The 26,987-nt window shown below is 46.2% G+C and overlaps 1 protein-coding gene across 1 annotated transcript in view; it reads left to right on the forward strand.

The window, feature by feature from the left end:
- The window catches only part of SLC45A2 (solute carrier family 45 member 2), a 47,758-nt gene extending 28,159 nt beyond the window's left edge, over positions 1–19,599 (forward strand). Inside the window, exons 4-7 of the mRNA XM_075268025.1 lie at positions 4,892–5,035; positions 5,992–6,115; positions 8,877–9,082; positions 19,365–19,599. Coding sequence (XP_075124126.1) covers positions 4,892–5,035; positions 5,992–6,115; positions 8,877–9,082; positions 19,365–19,586 — 696 coding nt within the window. The 3' untranslated portion in view covers positions 19,587–19,599. The remainder of the gene's footprint in view (positions 1–4,891; positions 5,036–5,991; positions 6,116–8,876; positions 9,083–19,364) is intronic.
- The last annotated feature ends 7,388 nt before the right edge of the window (positions 19,600–26,987 follow it).

Consider the following 26,987-nt stretch of genomic DNA (forward strand, 5'->3'; position numbering starts at 1 on the left):
TCACATGGCCATGCTGCAGCTCAGTCCCATTCAATTGAATGGTGCTGAGCTGCAATACCAAGCTTAACCACAGTTCAATGGATGGCGCTGTGCTTGCGAATTACCAAAAACACTGTGTAATACATATCCTCATTCCCTGGGATCTATAGACTTGCACAGTCCCTGCTCTCTTACTCCTTTTTGTGGTTCTAATTCATTCCTAAATCTGATTTATGGCCTTGGGTGTAGCAAATGAGAGATATTGAGCAGGGCTGTATACATCTCAGGCTATAGGTCTGAATACTGGCGCTGAACGTATATGTGCAGCTATAGACCTGCACATGTACAGTATATATGTCTCCCATTATAGGACACTATAAACTTCCCCCAAGGTAATGGGGAATGAACGTCGCTTCTTGTATCGTCTCTTTGTAATAGTTACAATAACCATTGGACTGTTCTAATCTCTTCTCCATAGGCTTCCTATAATAGACAGACAATGTCTCCCATTTCTATGCATACATGTATATTCCTTATGGCTCTCAAGTGTTCTGTTTTCTAAGGTCTGAATGGAGATTACACTGAATAGACATTAAGGATGAAGTCCTGATAGTTGCCGCTATACAGCAATAAGTGGCGCCAGATCATACAGCGTACAGAGAGGATAAAAGCCCAATATGGAGACGTCTTCATATCAGAGAGCTGAGGATAAAAGTAATGGAGCACATGTAGCGAAGAATAGAACAATAGGACAACAAAAGGACTAGCTCTAAACATGGTGCGCGATGAGAAATGTACTGCAGAAGTGTTAGACAATAGGCAGATCTGTCCATACACAGCATTGTAGAAGAATTGACTCTGTGAGTGCATTCACATGGAGCAGTGGAAGGGATCAGCATATCACCCCAGTCCTGCAGATACAGTGTTGGCCAAGAGTATCAGCACCCCTGCAATTCTGTCAGATAATACTCATGTTCTTCCAGAAAATGATTGCAATCACAAATTCTTTGGTATTATTATCTTCATTTAATTTGTCTTCAATGGAAAACCACAAAAAGAATTGTCAAAAAGCCGAATTGGATATAATTCAACAGCAAACATAAAAAAGGGGGTGAACAAAAGTATTGGCACTGTTTGAAAATCATGTGATGCTTCTCCAATTTGTATAATTAACAGCACCTGTTACTTACCTGAGGCACCTAACAGGTGGTGACAATAACTAAATCACACTTGCAGCCAGTTGAAGTGGATTAAAGTTGACTCCACCTCTGTCCTGTGTCCTTGTGTGACCACATTGAGCATGGAGAAAAGAAAGAAGACCAAAGAACTGTCTGAGGACTTGAGAAGCAAAATTGTGAGGAAGCATGAGCAATCTCAAGGCTACAAGTCCATCTCCAAAGACCTGAATGTTCCTGTGTCTACTGTGCGCAGTGTCATCAAGAAGTGTAAAGCCCATGGCACTGTGGCTAACCTCCCTAGATGTGGACGCAAAAGAAAAATTGACGAGAGATTTCAACGCAAGATTGTGCGGATGGCGGATAAAGAACCTCGACTAACATCCAAACAAGTCCAAGCTGCCCTGCAGTCCGAGGGTACAACAGTGTCACCCCGTACTATCCGGGGGCGTCTGAATGAGAAGGGACTGTATGGTAGGAGACCCAGGAAGACCCCACTTCTTACCCAGAGACATAAAGCCAGGCTGGAGTTTGCCAAAACTTACCTGAGAAAGCCAAAACCGTTCTGGAAGAATGTTCTCTGGTCAGATGAGACAAAAGTAGGAAAAGGCCTCAACATAGAGTTTACAGGAAAAAAAGAGACCTTCAAAGAAAAGAAGACGCCCCCTACAGTCAGACATGGCGGAGGTCCTTGATGTTTTGGGGTTGCTTTGCTGCCTCTGGCACTGGACTGCTTGGCCGTGTGCATGGCATTATGAAGTCTGAAGACGACCAACACATTGTGCAGCATCATGTAGGGCCCAGTGTGAGAAAGCCGGGTCTCCCTCAGAGGTCAGGGGTCTTCCAGCAGGACAAGGACCCAAAACACACTTCAGGTCAGCACTAGAAAATGGTGGTGAGAGAAAGCCCTGGAGACTTGTAAAGTGGCAGCAATGAGTCCAGCCCTGAATCCCATAGAACACCTGTGGGGGAGGGGGAGAGATCTCTTGGTGGCAGTTTGGAGAAGGCCCCCTTCACATCTCAGGGGGGACCTGGAGCAGGAGCCAAAGAAGAAGGGTCTAAGATTCCAGCAGAGCCTTGTAAGAAACTCATTGCTGGTTACCGGAAGCGGTTGTGCGCAGTTATTGTGTCTAAAGGTTGTGCTACCAAGTATTAGGCTGAGGGCGCCAATACTTTTGGCCAACACTGTAGATAGGTTAGTGTCACCAGACTCCAGCATATCACCCCAGCCCTGCAGATTGTTTGCTTTAGGTGACCCTAACCTCCGTTTTCTCCTTGTGCATCACTACCTCCATAACTGAGATATTATGGCTTTGTCAATATGCAAATGACTTCTTTAAAGCAACGAGGATTGCAGCATTTCTAGAAAGCAGTTATGCTTTTGTTACCTCAAAGAATGTATTTGCATAGTGACAAAACAGTGATATCTCTACGATGGAGGAAGTAATTCACAAGGAGAAGAGAGAGTCACTAGCCTATCTATCTGCAGGGCTGGGGTGATATGCTGGTTCTGGTGACAGTAACCTATCTATCTGCAGGGCCGGGGTGATATGCTGGGTCTGGTGACAGTAACCTATCTATCTGCAGGGCTGAGGTGATATGCTGGGTCTGGTGACACTAACCTATCTATCTGCAGGGCTGGGTTGATATTCTGGTTCTGGTGACAGTAACCTATCTATCTGCAGGACTGGGGTGATATGCTGGGTCTGGTGACACTAACCTATCTATCTGCATCGCTGGGGTGATATGCTGGTTCTGGTGACACTAACCTATCTATCTGCAGGGCCGGGGTGATATGCTGGGTCTGGTGACACTAACCTATCTATCTGCAGGGCCGGGGTGATATGCTGGGTCTGGTGACACTAACCTATCTATCTGCAGGGCCGGGGTGATATGCTGGGTCTGGTGACACTAACCTATCTATCTGCAGGGCTGGGGTGATATGCTGGTTCTGGTGACACTAACCTATCTATCTGCAGGGCTGGGGTGATATGCTGGGTCTGGTGACACTAACCTATCTATCTGCAGGGCCGGGGTGATATGCTGGGTCTGGTGACAGTAACCTATCTATCTGCAGGGCTGGGGTGATATGCTGGGTCTGGTGACAGTAACCTATCTATCTGCAGGGCTGGGGTGATATGCTGGTTCTGGTGACAGTAACCTATCTATCTGCAGGGCTGGGGTGATATGCTGGTTCTGGTGACACTAACCTATCTATCTGCAGGGCTGGGGTGATATGCTGGGTCTGGTGACACTAACCTATCTATCTGCAGGGCTGGGGTGATATGCTGGTTCTGGTGACAGTAATCTATCTATCTGCAGGACTGGGGAGTATGCTGGTTCTGGTGACACTAACCTATCTATCTGCAGGGCTGGGGTGATATGCTGGTTCTGGTGACACTAACCTATCTATCTGCAGGACTGGGGTGATATGCTGGGTCTGGTGACACTAACCTATCTATCTGCAGGGCTGGGGTGATATGCTGGTTCTGGTGACAGTAACCTATCTATCTGCAGGGCTGGGGTGATATGCTGGTTCTGGTGACACTAACCTATCTATCTGCAGGGCTGGGGTGATATGCTGGTTCTGGTGACAGTAACCTATCTATCTGTAGGGCTGGGGTGATATACTGGTTCTGGTGACAGTAACCTATCTATCTGCAGGGCTGGGGTGATATGCTGGTTCTGGTGACAGTAACCTATCTATCTGCAGGGCTGGGGTGATATGCTGGGTCTGGTGACAGTAACCTATCTATCTGCAGGGCTGGGGTGATATGCTGGGTCTGGTGACAGTAACCTATCTATCTGCAGGGCTGGGGTGATATGCTGGTTCTGGTGACACTAGCCTATCTATCTGCAGGGCTGGGGTGATATGCTGGGTCTGGTGACAGTAACCTATCTATCTGCAGGGCTGGGGTGATATGCTGGGTCTGGTGACAGTAACCTATCTATCTGCAGGGCTGGGGTGATATGCTGGGTCTGGTGACAGTAACCTATCTATCTGCAGGGCTGGGGTGATATGCTGGGTCTGGTGACAGTAACCTATCTATCTGCAGGGCTGGGGTGATATGCTGGGTCTGGTGACAGTAACCTATCTATCTGCAGGGCTGAGGTGATATGCTGGTTCTGGTGCATTTTATGTCTTTTTTGTTGCCATTTATGTTTTTATAGGTGAAATGTGTTTTTCTTTTACTATTACAGAACTGCACCAATAACCACTACCACTCTGCATTCAGTTTCTTCCAGCACAGTTTTAGCAGCACCATGTGAATACATTCTTAATCAGGTTGTGCAGAACTTCGAAAACATGACAGCTTTATTTGTTCTGCCCGTTGACTTTATATGTCCTTGTAAAGTTGAGCAGTTGTAAGATGTCGATGCTGTTTCTTATAGCCTGTGTACAGCCATGGTAGCCGCCATGATGCAGCTCCACTTCCAGCCTCTGCAAAAAAACCAAAAATATGGAAAAATGGAAATAGAAAGAAGTTACTGGTGTCAGTATATGGTAAATCCAAGGAATTTTTGGGATATTCTTTAAGGTTTTAAAAAATTATATAAACTACATACATTTGTTATCTCTCAAATCGTACCAACCCATAGAATACAGGTGACATGTCACTTTGGCTGCTGTAAGACAACTGGCTGCAGCAGGAGCCTCCCCCCCCAGTCTGAAGTAAAACTACATTGTTTACACCTGTTTTGTGCTTTTTCAGCTCTGTATTGTTTCTATGTTTCAGACACAGAAGCGAATGACCCTGAAGTCTCTGATCGGCACTCTCCTGACCATGCCTGCACATTACCGATACCTGTGTGTCAGCCACCTCATCGGATGGACGGCTTTTCTCTCAAATATGCTTTTCTTTACGGATTATATGGGACAGGTGAGTTCTGACAACCAAGTCAGAAGTGGTAGGAGAGTAGTCAGGCAATGTTGGGTAGGTTAATGGAGATGTAGCAGAGCTGGATGTGTGGGACAGAATTAGTATTGGAGAGTAATAAGACAATGCAGGGTATGGTGCTAGAGATGTAGCAGAGCTGGGTGTGTGGGACAGAACCAGGAATAGAAATAGAACTTCCCAAATCCGTAGTAAATTACAGCTGATTGTTAGGGTGGAAGCGGAGGAATACCCTGTGAACATCTGATTTTTGGGGGTTCTTTTAACAAAAGTGGACAATTCCTTTAAATGAGTTTTACAACACTTAATCACTAGGGTTGAGCCGATCTTGAGATTTCAGGATCGTTTTTAAAATCCGATTTTCGATCATTTTCCAGCCGATCCCAATTGTGAAATTTGCTTGATCACCGATTAGGATCCGATCCCGATAGGTCAACCCTATTAATGATATATACAGGAATAGGGTTGAGCCAATCTTGAGATAACCTCCGACCTTGATCCTGCCGGAAAAGATCGGGATCGGAATTCTGATCGCGATCGTGAAATTTACTCGATCACCAATAGGAATCCAATCTTTTCCGATCCCGATCGCTCAACCCTATTAACGACCTATCCTAAAGAAAGGTCATCAACTGAAGATCGCTGGGGTCCAACACCAGGACTGTAATCTCCAGCAGACCCATAGAAGTTAATGGAGTGTCGTACAGCAACGCGCACCGGTGCTTCATTCACAAGGAGGTTTTACGGGGACTTTGTCCTGATCACTTTGGCCCCAACCTGTGGATAAAGGATAAGTGTCCTTAATGCATCAACCCCTTTAAGGAAATAAAAAACAAGGTAGAGGTGCGGGAATAGAACAGACTTTGTACAACGAATGCAGATGAATATTTTTCTTTTATTGGAAACGTCTCGATGATTCTTTTTGTTTTTTTAATCCGCAGATTGTTTACCATGGGAATCCCTACGCACCGCATAACTCTACGGCGTACCTGATCTATGAGCGCGGGGTGGAAGTCGGGTGCTGGGGCATGTGTATTAATGCCATCTCGTCCTCCTTGTACTCTTGTAAGTGATGTGTTGTAAGTCTTCTCTGATTATAAATATGAAGATGTCTTGTTACGGGAAGGAAGGGTTTCGCTTTGGAAGGTTTTTTTTTTATACGGTCTCTTGGATGTACCCCATTATCATATACCTTCATTGGAACCTATTGAGGTTGTCTCTACATATTAGAAGCTCTTATCTCCACTTACATACCTAGCCAGGCTACTTCTTCATGTCTCTTTAGAGAGTTATACATATGGACAACCCATTGATTTCAAATAGGACCATGTAATACTTCATTTCCCCTGTGGGGGTGCTATAGGAGCACATCTTATCCCCTGTCTAGTGAGGCCATGCCTCCACATCTCTCTTCAGAGATTGTTGTTTATGGACAACCAATAGATTTCAAAGGAATCGGTGTAATGCTTAATCCCTCCTGTGGGGGTGCTGCAGAAGAACTGAACACTTTTTGCTGAGCTCCATCCCAGATTACAGCTCATTGCTGTAGATGATTACACTTTCCAAAAAAACATGCCAAGCTGCTTGATTGTCGGCCAACAGTACTTTGACTTATAAGATGGGTAATTTGCGTATTTTTGCCTGGAAGTATTACCTGTAAGATCTCCACAAGGAGAACTAATGTCTTCCAAGAGCTGCCAAAAACAAACTCTAATGGCCGGTAGGTATGTTTAATATATATGGTGAATAGACGTTAACTTTTTGGGTTGGATATGGACTCCAGAATGACTTTTGGCTCTTGACTTGACCCACTCTGGTACTGTATGGTCACTTTCTAATTTCGATGGACAACATGTAATACCACGTTTCTCCCATAGAGGCCACTGCAGAGTAAATGGTGATCTGCCGATTGTTAGGCAGCATGTACAAGGTCTATGGCAATCAATATACATGGCTGACCCTCAACTCCGGCAAGAGACTGGAGCTCCGACCCTTAGTGCTTAATAGTAAACCCCATGTCTAGAAATTGGTGGTGGGAATTGTGGGGTGGAAGTTTCTATAGGGGAGAAGAACCCTAAGCAATTTCTCCTTATAATGTGATGATGGGTTTGTATATCACAATTAGACTAATTTTAAGGGGTTTTTTTAGCAAATATTTCATGTCCGATCAATTCAGACAATTCCAAAACTTTTTGTAATTTTTTGATTCACAAGCACTAAACATTGTCATCCCTGTTTAACATTGAGGCCTGCACTTCTACAAGTTAGGACGCTTCTTCCATGTCCTTCATTTGCTCTTGATGTTTTTTTTTCATCCATTTAATATCCATTCCTGAGAGACCACATGGATCAAAAGATTTGATCTTGACTAGGAGTGAAGGCGAGCTTTTAATCTCTGCCAGATAAGTGATCTCTCCTGACGGAGTGGGAAGGTTTGATGGACTCTTAAGATGTCTCCGGAAGGTCTGATAGACTCGTCTTAAGATGTTTCCTTCATAGGAACTGACTATTTTTAAAACATGCGGGTACATATTGTAATTGGGCCCCAGCTGTGGCATAACTAAGGAATGGCTGGGCCCCAAGGCCTATTAGAAAGAAAACCTTCAAAGACCCATTGGGCCCCCTAATGTCCCGGGCCCTGCCAAATATTAGGTCCCCCTCTAACACCCACCCTGAACTCTTTCTCACACTCCTCAGACCATTCATGCAGGATTTTTGCAGTTGGGTAGAGTCAGGGGCGTAACTACTGGGGTAGCAGGGGTAGCACCTGCCACAGGGCCCGGGACAGTAGGGGGCCCAGCGACAGCCGCTACTGCTCCATTTTTTTCCCTTAATAGTTACTCCAGCCAGTAACGGGCCCTATTTACTGACAGACAGGGGCCTGGTAAGTCACGCCGTGGGTGCCCCACAAACACTATCATTATACTCCCGAGTATAATGATTGGAGGCCCAGGAGAGGTAAGAGAACATAAAAAATAGTAGTACCTACCAATCCGGGCAGGCTTCAAGCCTAGTTGTGTGACGTCCCTGACGTCATTGAAGGTGGCCGACACCATCGAGGAGTAGGAGATAGGTAAGTGACAGTGTTTTTTATGTTGTCCTCCCCCCCCCCCCCGGTCTCCAATTATTATACTCCGGGGCCTGAAAAGACCTCAGAGTATAACAATTGTTCATGGCTGTTCACAATAAAGCAAAATACTGTGTATAGGGGCCACTATGGGGCGTAATATTAAGTGCAGGGGCCACTATGGGGCTTAATAGTATGTGCAGGGGCCACTACGAGGCATAATATTAAGTGCAGGTGCCACTATGAGGCATAATAGAGCGCACAGGAATGACACTACCTGATCCAAAACCTCTCTATGAGCTCGAGTAATGTTAAAATCCAACATGCCCGATGCGTTCCCAAACTGGAAAGAGTTGGGTAACCCCATCCAAACTAGACTGACCTATTCCACTAAATTCTTCAGGTTAAGCAAATGCCTTTTAGTGATCCTCAGTAAGTGTGACCACCTCTCTAAAAGCAGTTTTGGCAGTTTACTGGTCTGGAACATTCAGGTGGAAAGGAGGAAAGACATCAGCAATGATCTTAGACAAGGCAGAGAGAGCTGTATGATTCAGAGTGGGGGCGCACATGAGACTATATTCTAGGGTAATAATAAGAATAAACCTTTCGAACTTGAATTATTATTATTTTATTTTTATTTTAAAGTCTTAATATGGCTGCCACATCCAGACCACCCTATGTGTGCTGCACCAGCCCTAGGACTGTGTCTATTGGATATCTCTGTATGTCCTACTATTAAGTGGTTTTTTTCTTTTGCAGACCTCCAGAAGGCGCTCCTTCCATACATTGGATTAAAGGGTCTCTATTTTATCGGCTACCTCCTATTTGGACTAGGAACAGGCTTTATAGGATTGTTCCCCAATGTTTACTCCACTCTGGTCCTGTGTTCCCTCTTTGGGGTGATGTCAAGTACGCTGTATACTGTGCCATTTAATCTCATCTCCGAGTACCATAGAGAAGAAGAGGTGAGTTACCAGGATGTATTCATTAACCCCTCATATACTGTATCATCTCAGATACCTATGGCTATGAACTGGTCTACTGGGTCATCCATAGACCTTCTACTTATGGGTACAACCATTATCTGGTCCAAATCTGATATGTGAGGATGCTTACATAGATGGTGGGGTGAGGGGGAACACTGGTGGGTGTCTGTGAACTTCTAAACTTTTTGGATTATGGTATGGAGGATGGTAATATTAGAAAATTTCTAGTTACCCACTATATCACTACAATACAATATTATGGCACCATTATCTTGGTAACACTTCATTGTGTGACGTCTTCTAAGATTCTCTCATTGCTCTGTGTGGAATGAAGCGAGTGGAGTCGGATTCAGGGGATATTTTATCATATTTTTACATTTTATGTCACGCTGCTGTCAAGTGTGTTTTTCGTTTTTCGGTGCAGGGTACAGTTTTTTGATCACTTTTTGTTCCATTTTCTGAGTGTCAGGTTCCCCAGTGGCGCTATATGTGAATTGGTTACAAGAAGTGCGCAGGCATCGGGGTAAAGCCATCTCCTTCCATTAGCCATGCTCCTTCTCCTTCCTTTCATCTTACGCTCAATACCAGGAGGCTACAGACAGGTCCGGAGAGGAGATTAACATTTACAGGCCTGGAAATCGAGTAATTCTGTTTAATCCAGTTATGATGGATACAGAGCGCTCTGCAGTCTGTATACGGGGACGGCTGGGGATGTATATAGCACATATTCCCCGCTAATCTGAGCTGACATAGTAAATTATAACTATCTCTATTGAAGACACATGCATACTCGGCCAAACCCAGCATGCATGTGTACGGAGGAGATGGAAGGAATAGCTGTCAACCAAGTAAGTATTCAGCTGACGGCGATTTAGGATCTACGGCCGACTTCTGGTCATGAGCCAGTTACTATTAGCGTCGGCTCCAGCAGACCGCTGTCTCCGGTTCTCTTCTTTTAGAGACTTTCTTTCCTCTGTAAAGCTTTCGTGAAGGCTCGATGCGCGCCATTGTACAGATAAGGTTACCTGCGTCTGTCGTCTTTGATGCCGGTCGCGGCTCGCTAATGCATTCAGTGTCCTTGGACGGTAACAATGGACGTTATCGCAAAACGTTTTATTAGCTTGGAATAAATGCCAAATTTTGCGGGAAGAGAATCCGCCTCTAAAATGACCCCAAAAGCGGCGCATTTGTTATGGCAGCTGCTTTTAATGCTTGTCCTGTTCCCTTTTCAGAACATATGGCCAGAGCTATTATAATGGCCGGCTAACAAAAACATGCAAATGAGGGATAATCGGCAGGGGGATGGGCAGAATAGCAAATTGGAAGCCTTTGTCGTCTTATGGGAAGAAGGTGCCGTCACTGCAGAGGACGTTAGCCGGAACGTGCTGGAAACCTCAGGGTTAATAACAGTAGGCACCATATATGTATGGCCGAACTGCAGGGTCATAGGAGGCCCGGTGCCCAATAGGAGATGTTTAGATGGTCACTGTTGCAGTCTATATAGCATTTGATGAGCGGTATATTGTGAAAAGAATCAGGGACATTATGGGACCCGGGAATCCTTCCTGGCGTGGCAGAGGTGCTAGGTCTGTCCCCTGACGGCTCTGATAGATACCCCATTTATATTGGAAACTTGCAAGATGCAAAAAAATGTGCTAAAGAAATAGCTAAAACAGAAGTGTAAGAACCCAAAAAACTAAAATACAATAAAGTAGAAAAAATGCAAACTATCATGAAACCTGATCTATGCAACTGACGCTATACAGTGGCCCACACAAAGGCAAATGTGCATAGGAGGTGGCCATAAATATGGCTCGCATGATACATTCTTGGCACACTCAACCCCCGTTGCCCATTTGCCACTTTTTTAGATAGTGGGTGGTGTGGGCCGGGGCAGGGGTGCTTTTCTCCACCAGGTTCACTATAAGGCTGAGTTTGCCCGGGGTTTATTGGTCCGGAATTTGAGGTGGAGGCCAAATAAACGGTAGCTGCAATGCATCGGCATCCAGTCGCGGCACTCTGCTCTGGAATAGGCCCAAATGAATGGACCTAGTCAGGAGTGTCTTCAGGCGGATGTCGCAAGGCAAATCCACCCGAAGAATGAACATGTCGCTTCTTTTTTTTCCAGGAGCCGGAACAAACCGCTCCCGGAAAAAAGAACTGACCAAAATACCCCGTGTGAACTCAGCCTTAGGGTAAGTCCACACGGAGATTTTTGACCAAAAAGACGGCTCCCATTGAAATCATTGGGAGCCGCTCAGGAGTTTTTTCAGGAGCCAGCCTCTGCCTCAGGTTTCGGTCCAAAAAACCCCATCTGAACTTAGGCTAAGGCACCACTGGGCAGAAACGCAGCAGAAAACCGCAGCGGAAAAAAACGGGCATGTACATGCGTTTTTCGTTGCGTTTTGCAGTTTTGTGCTGCGAAAATTCATATGAGTTTTCTGTTGGGCTTTTCATTGCATTTTTTCTCAACTTTCTCATGTGCAATAAAGGTGATTGAATGACATGTTGAAAATCCTAAGGAATTATGGTCCTCTGCTATTTAGGCCAGGGTGGAAACGCCGTGGGAAAAATCGCGGTGTTTTACAGTACTTGCAAAGTGGATGGGATTCATGTGAACCCCATGCCCACATTGCGGAAAAAATTGCTGTGCGGACACACTGCGATTTCCAAAACCGTAGCGGTTTTGAAAACCGCAGCAAGTCAATTATATCTACGGAAACGCCGGCGGCTTTCCCATAGATATAATTGTAACAGAAAGTCCGCGGAGGAAAACTCTGTGAACTTTCTGTTCAAAGCGCAGTGGGAAGAACCACAATGCGTTCACGCCGCGGTTGTTCCCTCAGCGCTTTAGCGCGGCGTTCCGGCCCTTGGGGCCTTAGTCTCAACCAAGCAAAACAGTGAGTTTTTGTCTGTGGATTCTGATGCTTTTCCACGGCGTTTCTGCAGAGTTTCGGCAACACATGCGTTTTTGCTGCGGTTTTCACACTTTCCATAGAAATATATTGAGGAAAAAACTTAATAACCCCCCAATTTTTTTGGAATACTGTATCTCAGGAACAGTACGTCCTAGAAAGCTGAAACCCGGTCTAAAACCTTCCCGGACACCTGATGCACCTGTGTGCCAAATTTGGTGAGGATCGGACCAGTGGTTTGTTTGCGCATAGAGAACAGACAAACTCATTTTTCTATATAAAAGATGTATTCTGTCTTCCTCCTTCCATCGTTGGAGTGTGTGGTCTCGCTACTAATACTATAATATCTCCCCCTCTACGACAGACTATCAATCCACTGCTATCTAGACAGCATGGCTGCCAGGTAGTGCCTGTTAAATCAGGGGAACTAGGTCATGTTTTGGCTTCCAGCTTATAAATCATTCATAATGTTTTTTTTCTTCTCAGAGCGCACATATGGCGTTTAGACATAATGACGGTATTGACTGTGTTTAGTCTAGAGACATAGGTGTCAAAGACGTAGTGTAATACATGGAACTGCGGGAATGTTCCTATGGAGCTGAATCCTACTTCTAGGAGATCCTGGGCGATGTGACTATTGAGGGTTTAGCCAAAAACCTATTTACTCCAATGTCGCGCAGATGATAGGGCTTACCGGGGTCTTAGTTTTTCAGCAGCCGGAGACCACCTTAGTGCAGGGTTGCTTTGTGGCTTAGCAAACATCACATAGATTGTGTCTACTATATGGCGGTAATATCAGGTCTTTGCAGGGTGTTATTTGCTTTAATGAGCTCCTGTTCACATTCACATCCCTTCCCCGGGGTATCCCGCTGTGACTCTGCAGGGAAAATGAAGACTTTCACAGCTCAGACCGAAATGAATGGACCGTCCTTATAATACATGGACATGCTGACTGTCTAACGTAAGCAAAGCAGCGTCTAATACTCCGATAGGGAGTAATCCTCCATTGTGCATTATTGTTCTGCTGATTTTCTTTCTTAAAGGGGCTTTCTGGGCTAAAAATATTGATACCAATAGCTCATCAGTATCAGATTAGTGGGAATCTGATGCTCAAGACCCTAATTGATTGGTTGTTCTCAGTAACTGATACACAGAGAATGGAGCAGGAAGTAGACAGCACTGGTCTCTATGTAGTGGCAGAAATGAGTCATTGCAGCTTGCATGGATCCCATAGAATAGAATGGGAGCTGATCTGCAGTACCTTGTCTGGCCACTACATAGAGAACAGCACTGTCTACTTCCTGCTCCATTCTCTATGTCTCAGCTATTGAGAACAACTAATGAAATTGGGGCCTTAAGTGTCATGCCCCCACCAAAATTATATTGATGACCTATTATTAGACCAGAAAACTCCTAAAACTTGTTTTGCCTAATGCAAGGATCTAACATCACCTTAAAATGGAGTTAAAGGGACTATCTGGAAGTAAATATACAGACTGTAGATCCCAATCCTTAGCATCCCTACTTACTGAAGGTGTGATCTTCATTGTTTACCAGTTACAGTGCCATATGCTAGTAGTGGATGTGCCTGGTATTGCAGTTCAGTTGAATTTGAGACGGGTGCAGTACCAGAAATGACCACTACCCAAAGTAGGGTGCTGTGGCTGGTAAATCATGAGTGAGAGGTGGAGGATCGAAGCCCCTTCTGTTACGATTGGTAGGAGTCTATTTAATAAACCCTTATAGATTAAATGTTGATGAATAACTTGGCCTGGGAGGAGCTAAGAATAGGGTTGAGCGATCGGGAAGGATCGGATCCCGATCGTCGATCGAGCAAATTTCACGATCGGGATCGGCTGGAAAATGATCGGAATTCGGATTTTAAAATCGATCCTGAAATCTCAAAATCGGCTCAACCCTACCTAAGAAGATTCCTTTTTTTTTATCTATAGGGTCGATCTCCAGTGTTCAGGCCTTCACTGATCACCTACTTATGGGGTGAATAGGAATGGGCTGTAAAGTTTGAAGGTACAGAGTCCCTATAATTTTTCTTAAAATAGTTGCCCAGGGCTTAAAGATTACGGTGGGGAGTCTTTGGGAGTGTGTGTATTGGTAGCTATATCTGACCAGTGAGTTCATTCTTTGGTACATGCAGAGGGCGGGCAGAACAGGAAGTCTGTGAGGTGCAGCCTCAGCCAATAGCTGGAGAGCAGGAAGTGATGTCAGAGAAGGGGGCATCATTTAGGCATTTTCTACCTTGCGACCCACACCTGCCCTCCATTCACTTTTACGGGGCTTTCAGTATTTGCAGTTTCAGCAGCCCCATAGAAGTGAATGGCGAATGGGGGACTTTTGGACCCTATTATTATTATTTATTATTATTATTTATTTATTTTTTATTATATTTTATTTATGGTCACATTGTGGATGAGGATCACGAATAGATGATAATGTTCATGTAACGAGAGATTCTGTAACCGTATGACAATGTGAGCAGACAGAACGGGAGAGAATAAAGATCAACAAAAGGGAAGTAAATCGGGTTCATTGTTCCACACGACAATGGATCTGCTGAATAGATTGTAAGAGACCAGAAGACAATCGATGTAATGGGTAGGGGCGTCCACTGGCTGCGGCATGAAGAAGGGGAAGGGGGGAGACCACTTTCCTCTAATAAGGTAATTCTAGAGAGTGGACCCATGGGAACTCTCCAAACCCGCTCATCACAAGGGGTCACATTAGCGGTGCAGATGAGAATCCTATGGGATTAGATGTATAGCAAATATTGGAAGGATCGATGAAGTGAAATGAACTGATAAGTCCTTTTATACTGTATGTATATTGCCATAGGAAAGAACTCAGTAAGTGCTACCACCTATACAAAATTAGGCATGGAAGCTGTACGATGCCATATGACGTCCCATACTGCATCCCGTACTACAGAGCCATAAGCAATACATCTGCTGCCATATGGGGCTTTTTTCCCTTGGCTCTTAAAGGGATCCTATCATTAAAATGTTTTTTTTTTTTTTTTTTTCTGACTAGCACGTAGGAATAGCCTTAAGAAAGGCTATTCTTCTCCTACCTTTAGAAGTCTTCTCCGCGCCACCGTTCGGTAGAAATCCAGGTTTTCTTTGGTATGTAAATGAGCTCTCTCGCAGCACTGGGAGCGATCGTCAGCGCTCAAACAGCACTGGAGGCGTCCCCAATGCTGCGAGAACTCCCCAGCGCCGCCTCCATCTTCTTCTGGAACGGCGTCTCCCCGCATCTTCTTCCGGTGCGAGGGGTCAAACTTCTAAGCATGCGCAGTCGGCTCTGCCATTGGGCCTCGGGCAGAGCCGACTGCACATGAGCATGGCCATGGCCATGGCCATTTTTTTTGTGGCCGCTTACGCGAGCCTTTGTGTCATCTGGTTGTCATCTGCCTCTTCAGCCTTCCACTTGGCCCCTCTTAGTGTCTTTCTCTAAAGCCCTTTTCCCCCTATGTTTCAACATCTGCAGTCATTTTTTGAGCTCCATATGGGGATCACAATGTACATTTTTATTTTTTTTTTGCTATCAATATGTCTTTGAAGAATGGGAGGAAATCCACACAAACACGGGGAAAACATACAAACTCCTTGCAGGTGTTGTTCCTGGTGGGATTCTAACCCAGGACTCCAGTGCTGCAAGGCTGCAGTGATAACCACTGAGCCACTGTGTTGCCCCAGGTATCCTCCTCTTTAGTCTTCCCTTTGTCTCTTCCTGGGTGTCCTCCTCTCCATTCTTCTCCTTGTCTCTCCTTGGGTGTCCTCCTCTCCATTCTTCCCCTTGTCTCTCCCTGGGTGTCCTCCTCTCCATTTTTCTCCTTGTCTCTCCCTGGGTGTCCTCCTCTCCATTTCTCCCCTTGTCTCTCCCTGGGTGTCCTCCTCTCCATTTCTCCCCTTGTCTCTCCCTGGGTGTCCTCCTCTCCATTCTTCCCCTTGTCTCTCCCTGGGTGTCCTCCTCTCCCTCTTTCCATTGTCTCTCCCTGGGTGTCCTCCTATCCATTCTTCCCCTTGTCTCTCCCTGGGAGTCCTGTTCTCCATTCTTCCCCTTGTCTCTCCCTGGATGTCCTCCTCTCCATTCCTCTCCATTCCTCCCCTTGTCTCTCTCTGGGTGTCCTCCTCTCCATTCCTCCCCTTGTCTCTCCCTGGGTGTCCTCCTCTTCATTCCTCCCCTTGTCTCTCCCTGGGTGTCCTCCTCTCCCTCATCCCTTGTCTCTCCCTGGGTGTCCTCCTCTCGTCTCTCCCTGGGTGTCCTCCTCTCCATTCCTCCCCTTGTCTCTCCCTGGGTGTCCTCCTCTCCATTCCTCCCCTTGTCTCTTCCTGGGTGTCTTCCTCTCCATCCTCCCCTTGTCTCTCCTTGGGTGTCCTCCTCTCCATCCTTCCCCTTGTCTCTCCCTGGGTGTCCTCCTCTCCCTCTTTCCATTGTCTCTCCCTGGGTGTCCTCCTCTCCATCCTTCCCCTTGTCTCTCCCTGGGTGTCCTCCTCTCGTCTCTCCCTGGGTGTCCTATTCTCCATCCTCCCCTTGTTTCTCCCTGGGTGTCCTCCTCTCCATTCTTCCCCTTGTCTCTCCCTGAGTGTCCTCCTCTCCATTCTTCCCCTTGTCTCTCCCTAGGTGTCCTCCTCTCCATTCTTCCCCTTGTCTCTCCCTGGGTGTCCTCCTCTCTCTATTCCCCTTGTCTCTCCGTGGGTGTCCTCCTCTCGCCTATCCCTGGGTGTCCTCTTCTTGTCTCTCCCTGGGTGTCCTCCTCTCCATCCTCCCCTTGTCTCTCCCTGGGTGTCCTCCTCTCGCCTCTCCCTGGGTGTCCTCCTCTCCATCCTCTCCTTGTCTCTCCCTGGGTGTCCTCCTCTCGCCTCTCCCAGGGTGTCCTCCTCTCCATCCTCCCCTTGTCTCTCCCTGGGTGTCCTCCTCTCCCTCTTTCCATTGTCTCTCCCTGGGTGTCCTCCTCTCCATTCCTCCCCTTGTCTCTCCCTGGGTGTCCTCCTCTCCATCCTCCCCTTGTCTCTCCCTGGGTGTCCTCCTCTCCATCCTCCTCTTGTCTCTCCCTGGGTGTCCTCCTCTCCCTCCCAGCCGCGCTCCTGCCAAGCCTGTTATTAGCGATCTCCGTTCGCGCATTTCTGGCAAACAGGGTTTTAATTTAAGCTGCATGTATTTCCATCTCCGACGCCGAGCCCAACTCGCTTTTTCATATCGCCGGCCTTATGGGTTTTTAAATTGATCTGGAAATGAATGTTTTTGGCGGAAAACAACATGAGCGGAATTATTGTAGTCGCTGAGGTGGAATGGTCTCCATTATCCCATTACCCGGCACCTCTTGTCTGAACGCCTCTGTGATATCAAACGTGTTCTTGTTGCTTTTATGGTTTATTATATTACGTAATTGTAATCTCACCTGGGAAGTGCGCGAGGACTTTATTTAGGTCAGGTTGCGGAGAAGTCATTGCGGTAAAAAATAGATCCATAATCCGCACAATTGGTAAGAAAAAGTTCTCAAGGATTCAGATAAACTTTGTTCTAGGTTGTTCGGGGGAGAGATTGTGATGTATGGTGAGGAGAACTGACCTGGAGAAGGAGTTCAATATAAGAAGATAATGGATATATGGTGGCAACCAATGCCAGGCAGCTGCTACAAAGACTGGTAAAGTCATGGGATTGTAACGCTAAGATACCTATGGTCACTGGTGGAATCCTGCCCTGCTTGTAATGTCAGCACCTCCTGCCCGAAGGCAGAACGAACGCTAAGGGGCTTCTCCTCTTCCCCGGTATAGTGTTCCAGTGGATTAACTAGAAATGACTGGGCCCCAAGGCAAACATTTGATATGGGGACCCCCCAACCCCGACCAACTGATTCATCCAAACCACCCCCTCGCGGGCCCGTACACAAACTTCATTCCACATCCCCCTTGCTGACTTTTAAGTAGCCAGTATATACACACTCAAATCTTTCTCCAGGCCATCCCTGATGTCCAGAATATATTTATAGTAGCTTCACTGGTGACCTGACGCCTGAGAAATCTAGGATGTACCATGCTGTTTCTATGTTCTCCACCATCTCCTTCACCTAAACCTCCACCTCCTCCATCTCCACCACCATCTGTAACACAAATATCCTCCTTGGATATCAGACCCTTCACTTATCCAATGATCTAGGTTTTTCATCTTCACTTATTAAATCCTATCACTTTTGTGCTACACCCATTCTGTCAAATTGTTGGGCAGGGTCCTCTCTCCTGTAGAGTGTAAGCTCTTATGGTCAGAGTCCTCTATCCTGTAGAGTGTAAGCTCTTATGGTCAGAGTCCTCTATCCTGTAGAGTGTAAGCTCTTATGGGCAGGGTCCTTTCTCCTGTAGAGTGTAAGTTCTTAAGGGCAGGGTCCTTTCTCCTGTAGAGTATAAGCTCTTATGGGCATGGTCCTCTCTCCTGTAGAGTGTAAGCTCTTATGGGCAGGGTCCTCTCTCCTGTAGAGTATAAGCTCTTATGGGCAGGGTCCTCTCTCCTGTAGAGTGTAAGCTCTTATGGGCAGGGTCCTTTCTCCTGTAGAGTATAAGCTCTTATGGGCAGGGTCCTTTCTCCTGTAGAGTGTAAGTTCTTATGGGCAGGGTCCTTTCTCCTGTAGAGTATAAGCTCTTATGGGCAGGGACCTCTCTCCTGTAGAGTGTAAGCTCTTACGGGCAGGGTCCTCTCTCCTGTAGAGTGTAAGCTCTTACGGGCAGGGTCCTCTCTCCTGTAGAGTGTAAGCTCTTATGGGCAGGGTCCTCTCTCCTGTAGAGTGTAAGCTCTTACGGGCAGGGTCCTCTCTCCTGTACAGTATAAGCTCTTATGGGCAGGGTCCTCTTTCCTGTACAGTATAAGCTCTTATGGGCAGGGTCCTCTCTCCTGTAGAGTATAAGCTCTTATAGAAAGAGACCATGATTTCTATTATTTTACTGAACAAAGGTAATGTGAAATATTTTATCATACAGCGAGAACCATAATAACAAATCCCACAAGAACATGGCACACCATGATATGGAATTATAAGAGGTTCCATCAGGAAGTAAAATTGTCTCAACGTAAAAACAAATCCATAAAAAAAGTTATGGGTTACAGAAGGCAGGGAGGAAAAGAAAAAATTCTCCCCAATGGGAAGGGTTAACTATAATTGTAAGAACGCAGGTTGCACCCAACTGGGCAAAAAGATGAGGCGCCTAATGCACAATCTCTGGGACTGGCAGGGAGCCTCGGAGTTATGTGATGTAATACGACTTGTTTTCCATAACCCGCGGCCCCCTGACCCTACAACAGACTCGCTCATCCTGATTCCCTGCTGCTTGATCTTTCAGAATGAAGCCTCGCTGGATGGGAAGAGCAAAGTTCACCGAGGGAAAGGAATCGACTGTGCGGCTCTTACCTGCATGGTTCAGCTGGCTCAGATCCTTGTGGGCGGTGGTCTCGGATTCTTGGTCAGTCTCGCCGGGAGCGTGGTGGTGGTCGTCATTTCTGCTTCGGCTGTGTCCCTGGTTGGCTGCTGCTTTGTTGCTGTGTTTGTCAGATACGTTGAATAAACCGAAGCCCTGATGTCCCTCCAGCTGCTTATTTGTCATTTTAAAAATCGATTCAAAAATTTTTGTTAAAAAATAAAAAAAGTTACAAAATTTCCAACTTTTCCAAAAAGTGCAACTTTGCCATTGCAACATCTGTCCCACAGCTATCATGCTCGATTATATGGTTTGTCTCCTCAGTCTGTGCAAATGTTTTAGGCAGGTGTGGGGAAAATGCTGCAAAGTAAGAATGCTTTCAGAAATAGAAGGGTTAATCATCCTACTAATATTATAAAGGTGAATGTATGTGTGTTTGGATGTTTGTGTGTTTGGATGTTTGTGTGTTTGGATGTTTGTATGTTTGGATGTTTGTTCCTCAATCACACCTACACGGGAGAATGGATTTGTCTGAAAATGCGCACATACATACCTTGGGTCCCGGATTGAACGATAGGCTACATGAAATTCCCGTACACCACCGCAATTCACTCCCGTGCCCGGGGATTCTCAGGGTTCAATTCGCTGCAGGACCTGGCACGCTGTAGGACCTGGGATGACGTCATCCCAGCCCTTTCAGCAGCTCACCTGATTGGGTGCCGCTTCTCTATGTGGGCGGAGTTATCGTCCGGCCGCCGTCCACACCAACATGACGTCTCTGAGAGGTCTGGAGCGTCCTGCACAAGGGCCTCTACTCTGGGGCAGCGACAAGTCCATACGCTGCCCCACCTGTGTGGCCTCACCACGGGACCGCAGTACTCTGCCGCGGCCGGACAGGGGGTTGCTTGCGCCATGCTCTGGAACGCCGGTTCGGCCTGCTGTCCCGCAGCGTCTGCCGTCTCTGGGCACTGCAAGTAGGAACATCGGTGCACAGGAAGCCCAGGGTGTGGTGAGGATGGGGCCACAGGTTGGTAGGGGGAAAGGTGACACACGGTCAGCAGGGTCTGGTGGGGGGAAAAGGGGGCACGGGGTAGGTAAGATGGGGGAAGGGGGCATGGGGTAGGAGGAAGGAGTGACCACATGGGGAAGCAGGTAGGGACAAAGGGGGGTGGCGGGCGCCAGGAGGGAGACCAGGTAAAGAGTTCCAGCGGGCCGCACGGTGGGGGGGCACGGGGTAGGTTAGACGGGAGAGGGGGGCATGGGGTAGGGGGAAAAGGGGGCACGGAGTAGGTAACACGGGAGAAGGGGGCATGGGGTTAGGGGGGGGGAAGGGGGCACGTTCCTGGGGGGCAAAGGGGCACGGGGTAGGTGGAAGGAGTGATCACATAGGGAAGCGGGTAGGGAGAAAGGGGTTTGGCGGGCGCCAGGAGGGAGAGGAGGACACAAGGCAAAGGAACAAACCTGCTCACCGTACCAGGTGGGTCCGCAGGGGGTCAGAGTTCCGCGGACGAAGTCGCGGGTAAAAGCTAGTAGATTATTTTTGTCAATTGACAACATTTTTCACACTTCTATTTCTGGAAGTATTCTAACTTTGCAGCATGGGTTCCACACCTATCTAAAACTTTTGGATTTTACTGTATGTCAAAGGGACTTTTTGGACCCCCCCAGGACTCATAGACGCTTTTGGCGCCCCCAAAAAGGGCAAAGTTTCCCAAGCTTTTCAGATGCAGGGCACCCCGGAAAACAGAATTTCCTTGGGGAACCTCTACCAAATAATTTAAAGGAAAATACCAAAAACTTACCAAGGATTCCAACTTGAGTGTCACAGCCAATTGGTGAGGTCTCCAAGGGCCCCCTGTTGGGAATTGCTGGGTGCACCTGCAACTACTCTTTGGGGTAAACTCACAAGTAGGAATTTGGCACTGTATTTGACACAGATTTTGACTCTGAATCGGCCTCGAATTCCACCTGAAATCCTCCATCTTGCTCGTTCGGACCGAGGAGAATAGTAATAGCACTTTGGAAACAGGCAAACGGACATGGCGAATATTAAAGAAATGTATCTTGTGAGGGTGGGCCATCTCGATTGGTTAGGTTCCTGCCACCTCTGCGCCATGATATCTACTCCCCTTGTTGTAGGTGTATCCTGCACTATGGCGGCCATGGATAACACGCACACAATCTCGTGGCAGTATTGACGGACTTGGCTTACCTCGCCGCTCCGTGGCTTATGTTATGATCCATTGATTGGAAAATCCTTCCATATTCTATATTGTCCCTCCCCTGTGACTCTCCCACAGCTTATTAATACCGGACCGCGAACTTATTTCCTTTAGGAAAAAAAAATTGTTGGTGTGAAATATATTTAATATAGAACCTGATGGATTGTTACTTGGAAAATGAAATATCCTGTAGGTCTGGGCGGAGGAATAAGAAGAAATAATTCACTTACCTCCATATCATTAAAGAATATCGCCTGCAGATTGTTATCGCCCGGCTGAAGAGTCAATACTGGAATTGGATTATACCAGGTCTCCTTCTATAAGGAGCGAATGCATTAAATTACAGGGAATCTGTAGCGTCAGCAAGTAATGTGATAATCACCTATAGGGAGGGGTGAATACGTCATATATATATTATCAGACACAGAAGAGATAGAGACAGGCAAGTTATAGCAGCAAGTGGATTCATCCTCATGTATCTTAAAGATCCTCTATATACTACACCACACAGGAGAGAGGACAGATCCTCTATATACTAAACCACACAGGACAGATCCTCTATATACTACACCACACAGGACAGGTCCTCTATATACTACACCACACAGGACAGATCCTCTATATACTACACCACACAGGAGAGAGGACAGATCCTCTATATACTAAACCACACAGGACAGGTCCTCTATATACTAAACCACACAGGACAGATCCTCTATATACTACACCACACAGGACAGATCCTCTATATACTACACCACACAGGACAGATCCTCTATATACTACACCACACAGGACAGATCCTCTATATACTACACCACACAGGACAGATCCTCTATATACTACACCACACAGGACAGATCCTCTATATACTACACCACACAGGAGAGATCCTCTATATACTACACCACACAGGAGAGATCCTCTATATACTACACCACACAGGACAGATCCTCTATATACTACACCACACAGGACAGATCCTCTATATACTACACCACACAGGAGAGATCCTCTATATACTACACCACACAGGACAGGTCCTCTATATACTACACCACACAGGACAGGTCCTCTATATACTACACCACACAGGACAGATCCTCTATATACTACACCACACAGGAGAGATCCTCTATATACTACACCACACAGGACAGATCCTCTATATACTACACCACACAGGACAGATCCTCTATATACTACACCACACAGGAGAGATCCTCTATATACTACACCACACAGGACAGGTCCTCTATATACTACACCACACAGGACAGGTCCTCTATATACTACACCACACAGGACAGATCCTCTATATACTACACCACACAGGACAGATCCTCTATATACTACACCACACAGGAGAGATCCTCTATATACTACACCACACAGGACAGATCCTCTATATACTACACCACACAGGACAGATCCTCTATATACTACACCACACAGGACAGATCCTCTATATACTACACCACACAGGACAGATCCTCTATATACTACACCACACAGGACAGATCCTCTATATACTACACCACACAGGAGAGATCCTCTATATACTACACCACACAGGACAGATCCTCTATATACTACACCACACAGGACAGATCCTCTATATACTACACCACACAGGACAGGTCCTCTATATACTACACCACACAGGACAGATCCTCTATATACTACACCACACAGGACAGATCCTCTATATACTACACCACACAGGAGAGATCCTCTATATACTACACCACACAGGACAGATCCTCTATATACTACACCACACAGGACAGGTCCTCTATATACTACACCACACAGGAGAGATCCTCTATATACTACACCACACAGGACAGATCCTCTATATACTACACCACACAGGACAGATCCTCTATATACTACACCACACAGGAGAGATCCTCTATATACTACACCACACAGGACAGGTCCTCTATATACTACACCACACAGGACAGATCCTCTATATACTACACCACACAGGACAGATCCTCTATATACTACACCACACAGGACAGATCCTCTATATACTACACCACACAGGAGAGATCCTCTATATACTACACCACACAAGACAGATCCTCTATATACTACACCACACAGGACAGGTCCTCTATATACTACACCACACAGGACAGATCCCCTATATACTACACCACACAGGACAGATCGTCTATATACTACACCACACAGGAGAGATCCTCTATATACTACACCACACAGGAAAGACCCTCTATATACTACACCACACAGGACAGATCCTCTATATACTACAACACACAGGAGAGATCCTCTATATACTACACCACACAGGAGAGATCCTCTATATACTACACCACACAGGACAGATCCTCTATATACTACACCACACAGGAGAGATCCTCTATATACTACACCACACAGGACAGATCCTCTATATACTACACCACACAGGACAGGTCCTCTATATACTACACCACACAGGACAGGTCCTCTATATACTACACCGCACAGGACAGGTCCTCTATATACTACACCACACAGGACAGGTCCTCTATATACTACACCACACAGGACAGGTCCTCTATATACTACACCGCACAGGACAGGTCCTCTATATACTACACCACACAGGACAGATCCTCTATATACTACACCACACAGGACAGATCCTCTATATACTACACCACACAGGACAGGTCCTCTATATACTACACCACACAGGAGAGCTCCTCTATATACTACACCACACAGGACAGGTCCTCTATATACTACACCACACAGGAGAGATCCTCTATATACTACACCACACAGGACAGATCCTCTATATACTACACCACACAGGACAGGTCCTCTATATACTACACCACACAGGACAGATCCTCTATATACTACACCACACAGGACAGGTCCTCTATATACTACACCACACAGGACAGATCCTCTATATACTACACCACACAGGACAGGTCCTCTATATACTACACCACACAGGACAGGTCCTCTATATACTACACCACACAGGACAGATCCCTCTATATACTACACCACACAGGAGAGATCCTCTATATACTACACCACACAGGACAGATCCTCTATATACTACACCACACAGGACAGATCCTCTATATACTACACTACACAGGACAGGTCCTCTATATACTACACCACACAGGAGAGATCCTCTATATACTACACCACACAGGACAGGTCCTCTATATACTACACCACACAGGAGAGATCCTGTATATACTACACCACACAGGACAGGTCCTCTATATACTACACCACACAGGACAGATCCTCTATATACTACACCGCACAGGAGAGGTCCTCTATATACTACACCACACAGGACAGGTCCTCTATATACTACACCACACAGGACAGGTCCTCTATATACTACACCACACAGGAGAGATCCTCTATATACTACATCACACAGGACAGATCCTCTATATACTACACCACACAGGACAGGTCCTCTATATACTACACCGCACAGGACAGATCCTCTATATACTACACCGCACAGGACAGGTCCTCTATATACTACACCACACAGGACAGGTCCTCTATATACTACACCGCACAGGACAGATCCTCTATATACTACACCGCACAGGACAGGTCCTCTATATACTACACCACACAGGACAGGTCCTCTATATACTACACCACACAGGAGAGATCCTCTATATACTACACCACACAGGACAGATCCTCTATATACTACACCACACAGGACAGATCCTCTATATACTACACCACACAGGACAGGTCCTCTATATACTACACCACACAGGACAGGTCCTCTATATACTACACCACACAGGACAGGTCCTCTATATACTACACCACACAGGACAGAGCCTCTATATACTACACCACACAGGAGAGAGGACAGATCCTCTATATACTACACCAAACAGGAGAGAGGACAGATCCTCTATATACTACACCACACAGGACAGATTCTCTATATAATACACCACACAGGACAGATCCTCTATATACTACACCACACAGGACAGATCCTCTATATACTACACCACACAGGACAGGTCCTCTATATACTACACCACACAGGACAGATCCTCTATATACTACACCACACAGGACAGATCCTCTATATACTACACCACACAGGACAGATCCTCTATATACTACACCACACAGGACAGATCCTCTATATACTACACCGCACAGGACAGATCCTCTATATACACTACACCACACAGGACAGATCCTCTATATACTACACCACACAGGACAGATCCTCTATATACTACACCACACAGGACAGGTCCTCTATATACTACACCACACAGGGCAGATCCTCTATATACTACACTACACAGGACAGATCCTCTATATACTACACCACACAGGAGAGATCCTCTATATACTACACCACACAGGACAGATCCTCTATATACTACACCACACAGGACAGGTCCTCTATATACTACACCACACAGGAGATATCCTCTATATACTACACCACACAGGACAGGTCCTCTATATACTACACCACACAGGACAGATCCTCTATATACTACACCACACAGGACAGATCCTCTATATACTACACCACACAGGACAGATCCTGTATATACTACACCACACAGGACAGATCCTCTATATTCTACACCACACAGGACAGGTCCTCTATATACTACACCACACAGGACAGATCCTCTATATACTACACCACACAGGACACATCCTCTATATACTACACCACACAGGACAGATCCTCTATATACTACACCACACAGGACAGATCCTCTATATACTACACCACACAGGACAGATCCTCTATATACTACACCACACAGGACAGGTCCTCTATATACTACACCACACAGGACAGATCCTATATATACTACACCACACAGGACAGGACCTCTATATACTACACCACACAGGACAGATCCTCTATATACTACACCACACAGGACAGGTCCTCTATATACTACACCACACAGGACAGGTCCTCTATATACTACACCACACAGGACAGATCCTCTATATACTACACCACACAGGACAGATCCTCTATATACTACACCACACAGGACAGGTCATCTATATACTACACCACACAGGACAGATCCTCTATATACTACACCACACAGGAGAGATCCTCTATATACTACACCACACAGGACAGGTCCTCTATATACTACACCACACAGGAGAGATCCTGTATATACTACACCACACAGGACAGATCCTCTATATACTACACCACACAGGACAGGTCCTCTATATACTACACCACACAGGAGAGATCCTGTATATACTACACCACACAGGACAGGTCCTCTAT

This window comes from Leptodactylus fuscus, chromosome 1 (assembly GCF_031893055.1).
Source record: "Leptodactylus fuscus isolate aLepFus1 chromosome 1, aLepFus1.hap2, whole genome shotgun sequence".
Classification (NCBI taxonomy): domain Eukaryota; kingdom Metazoa; phylum Chordata; class Amphibia; order Anura; family Leptodactylidae; genus Leptodactylus; species Leptodactylus fuscus.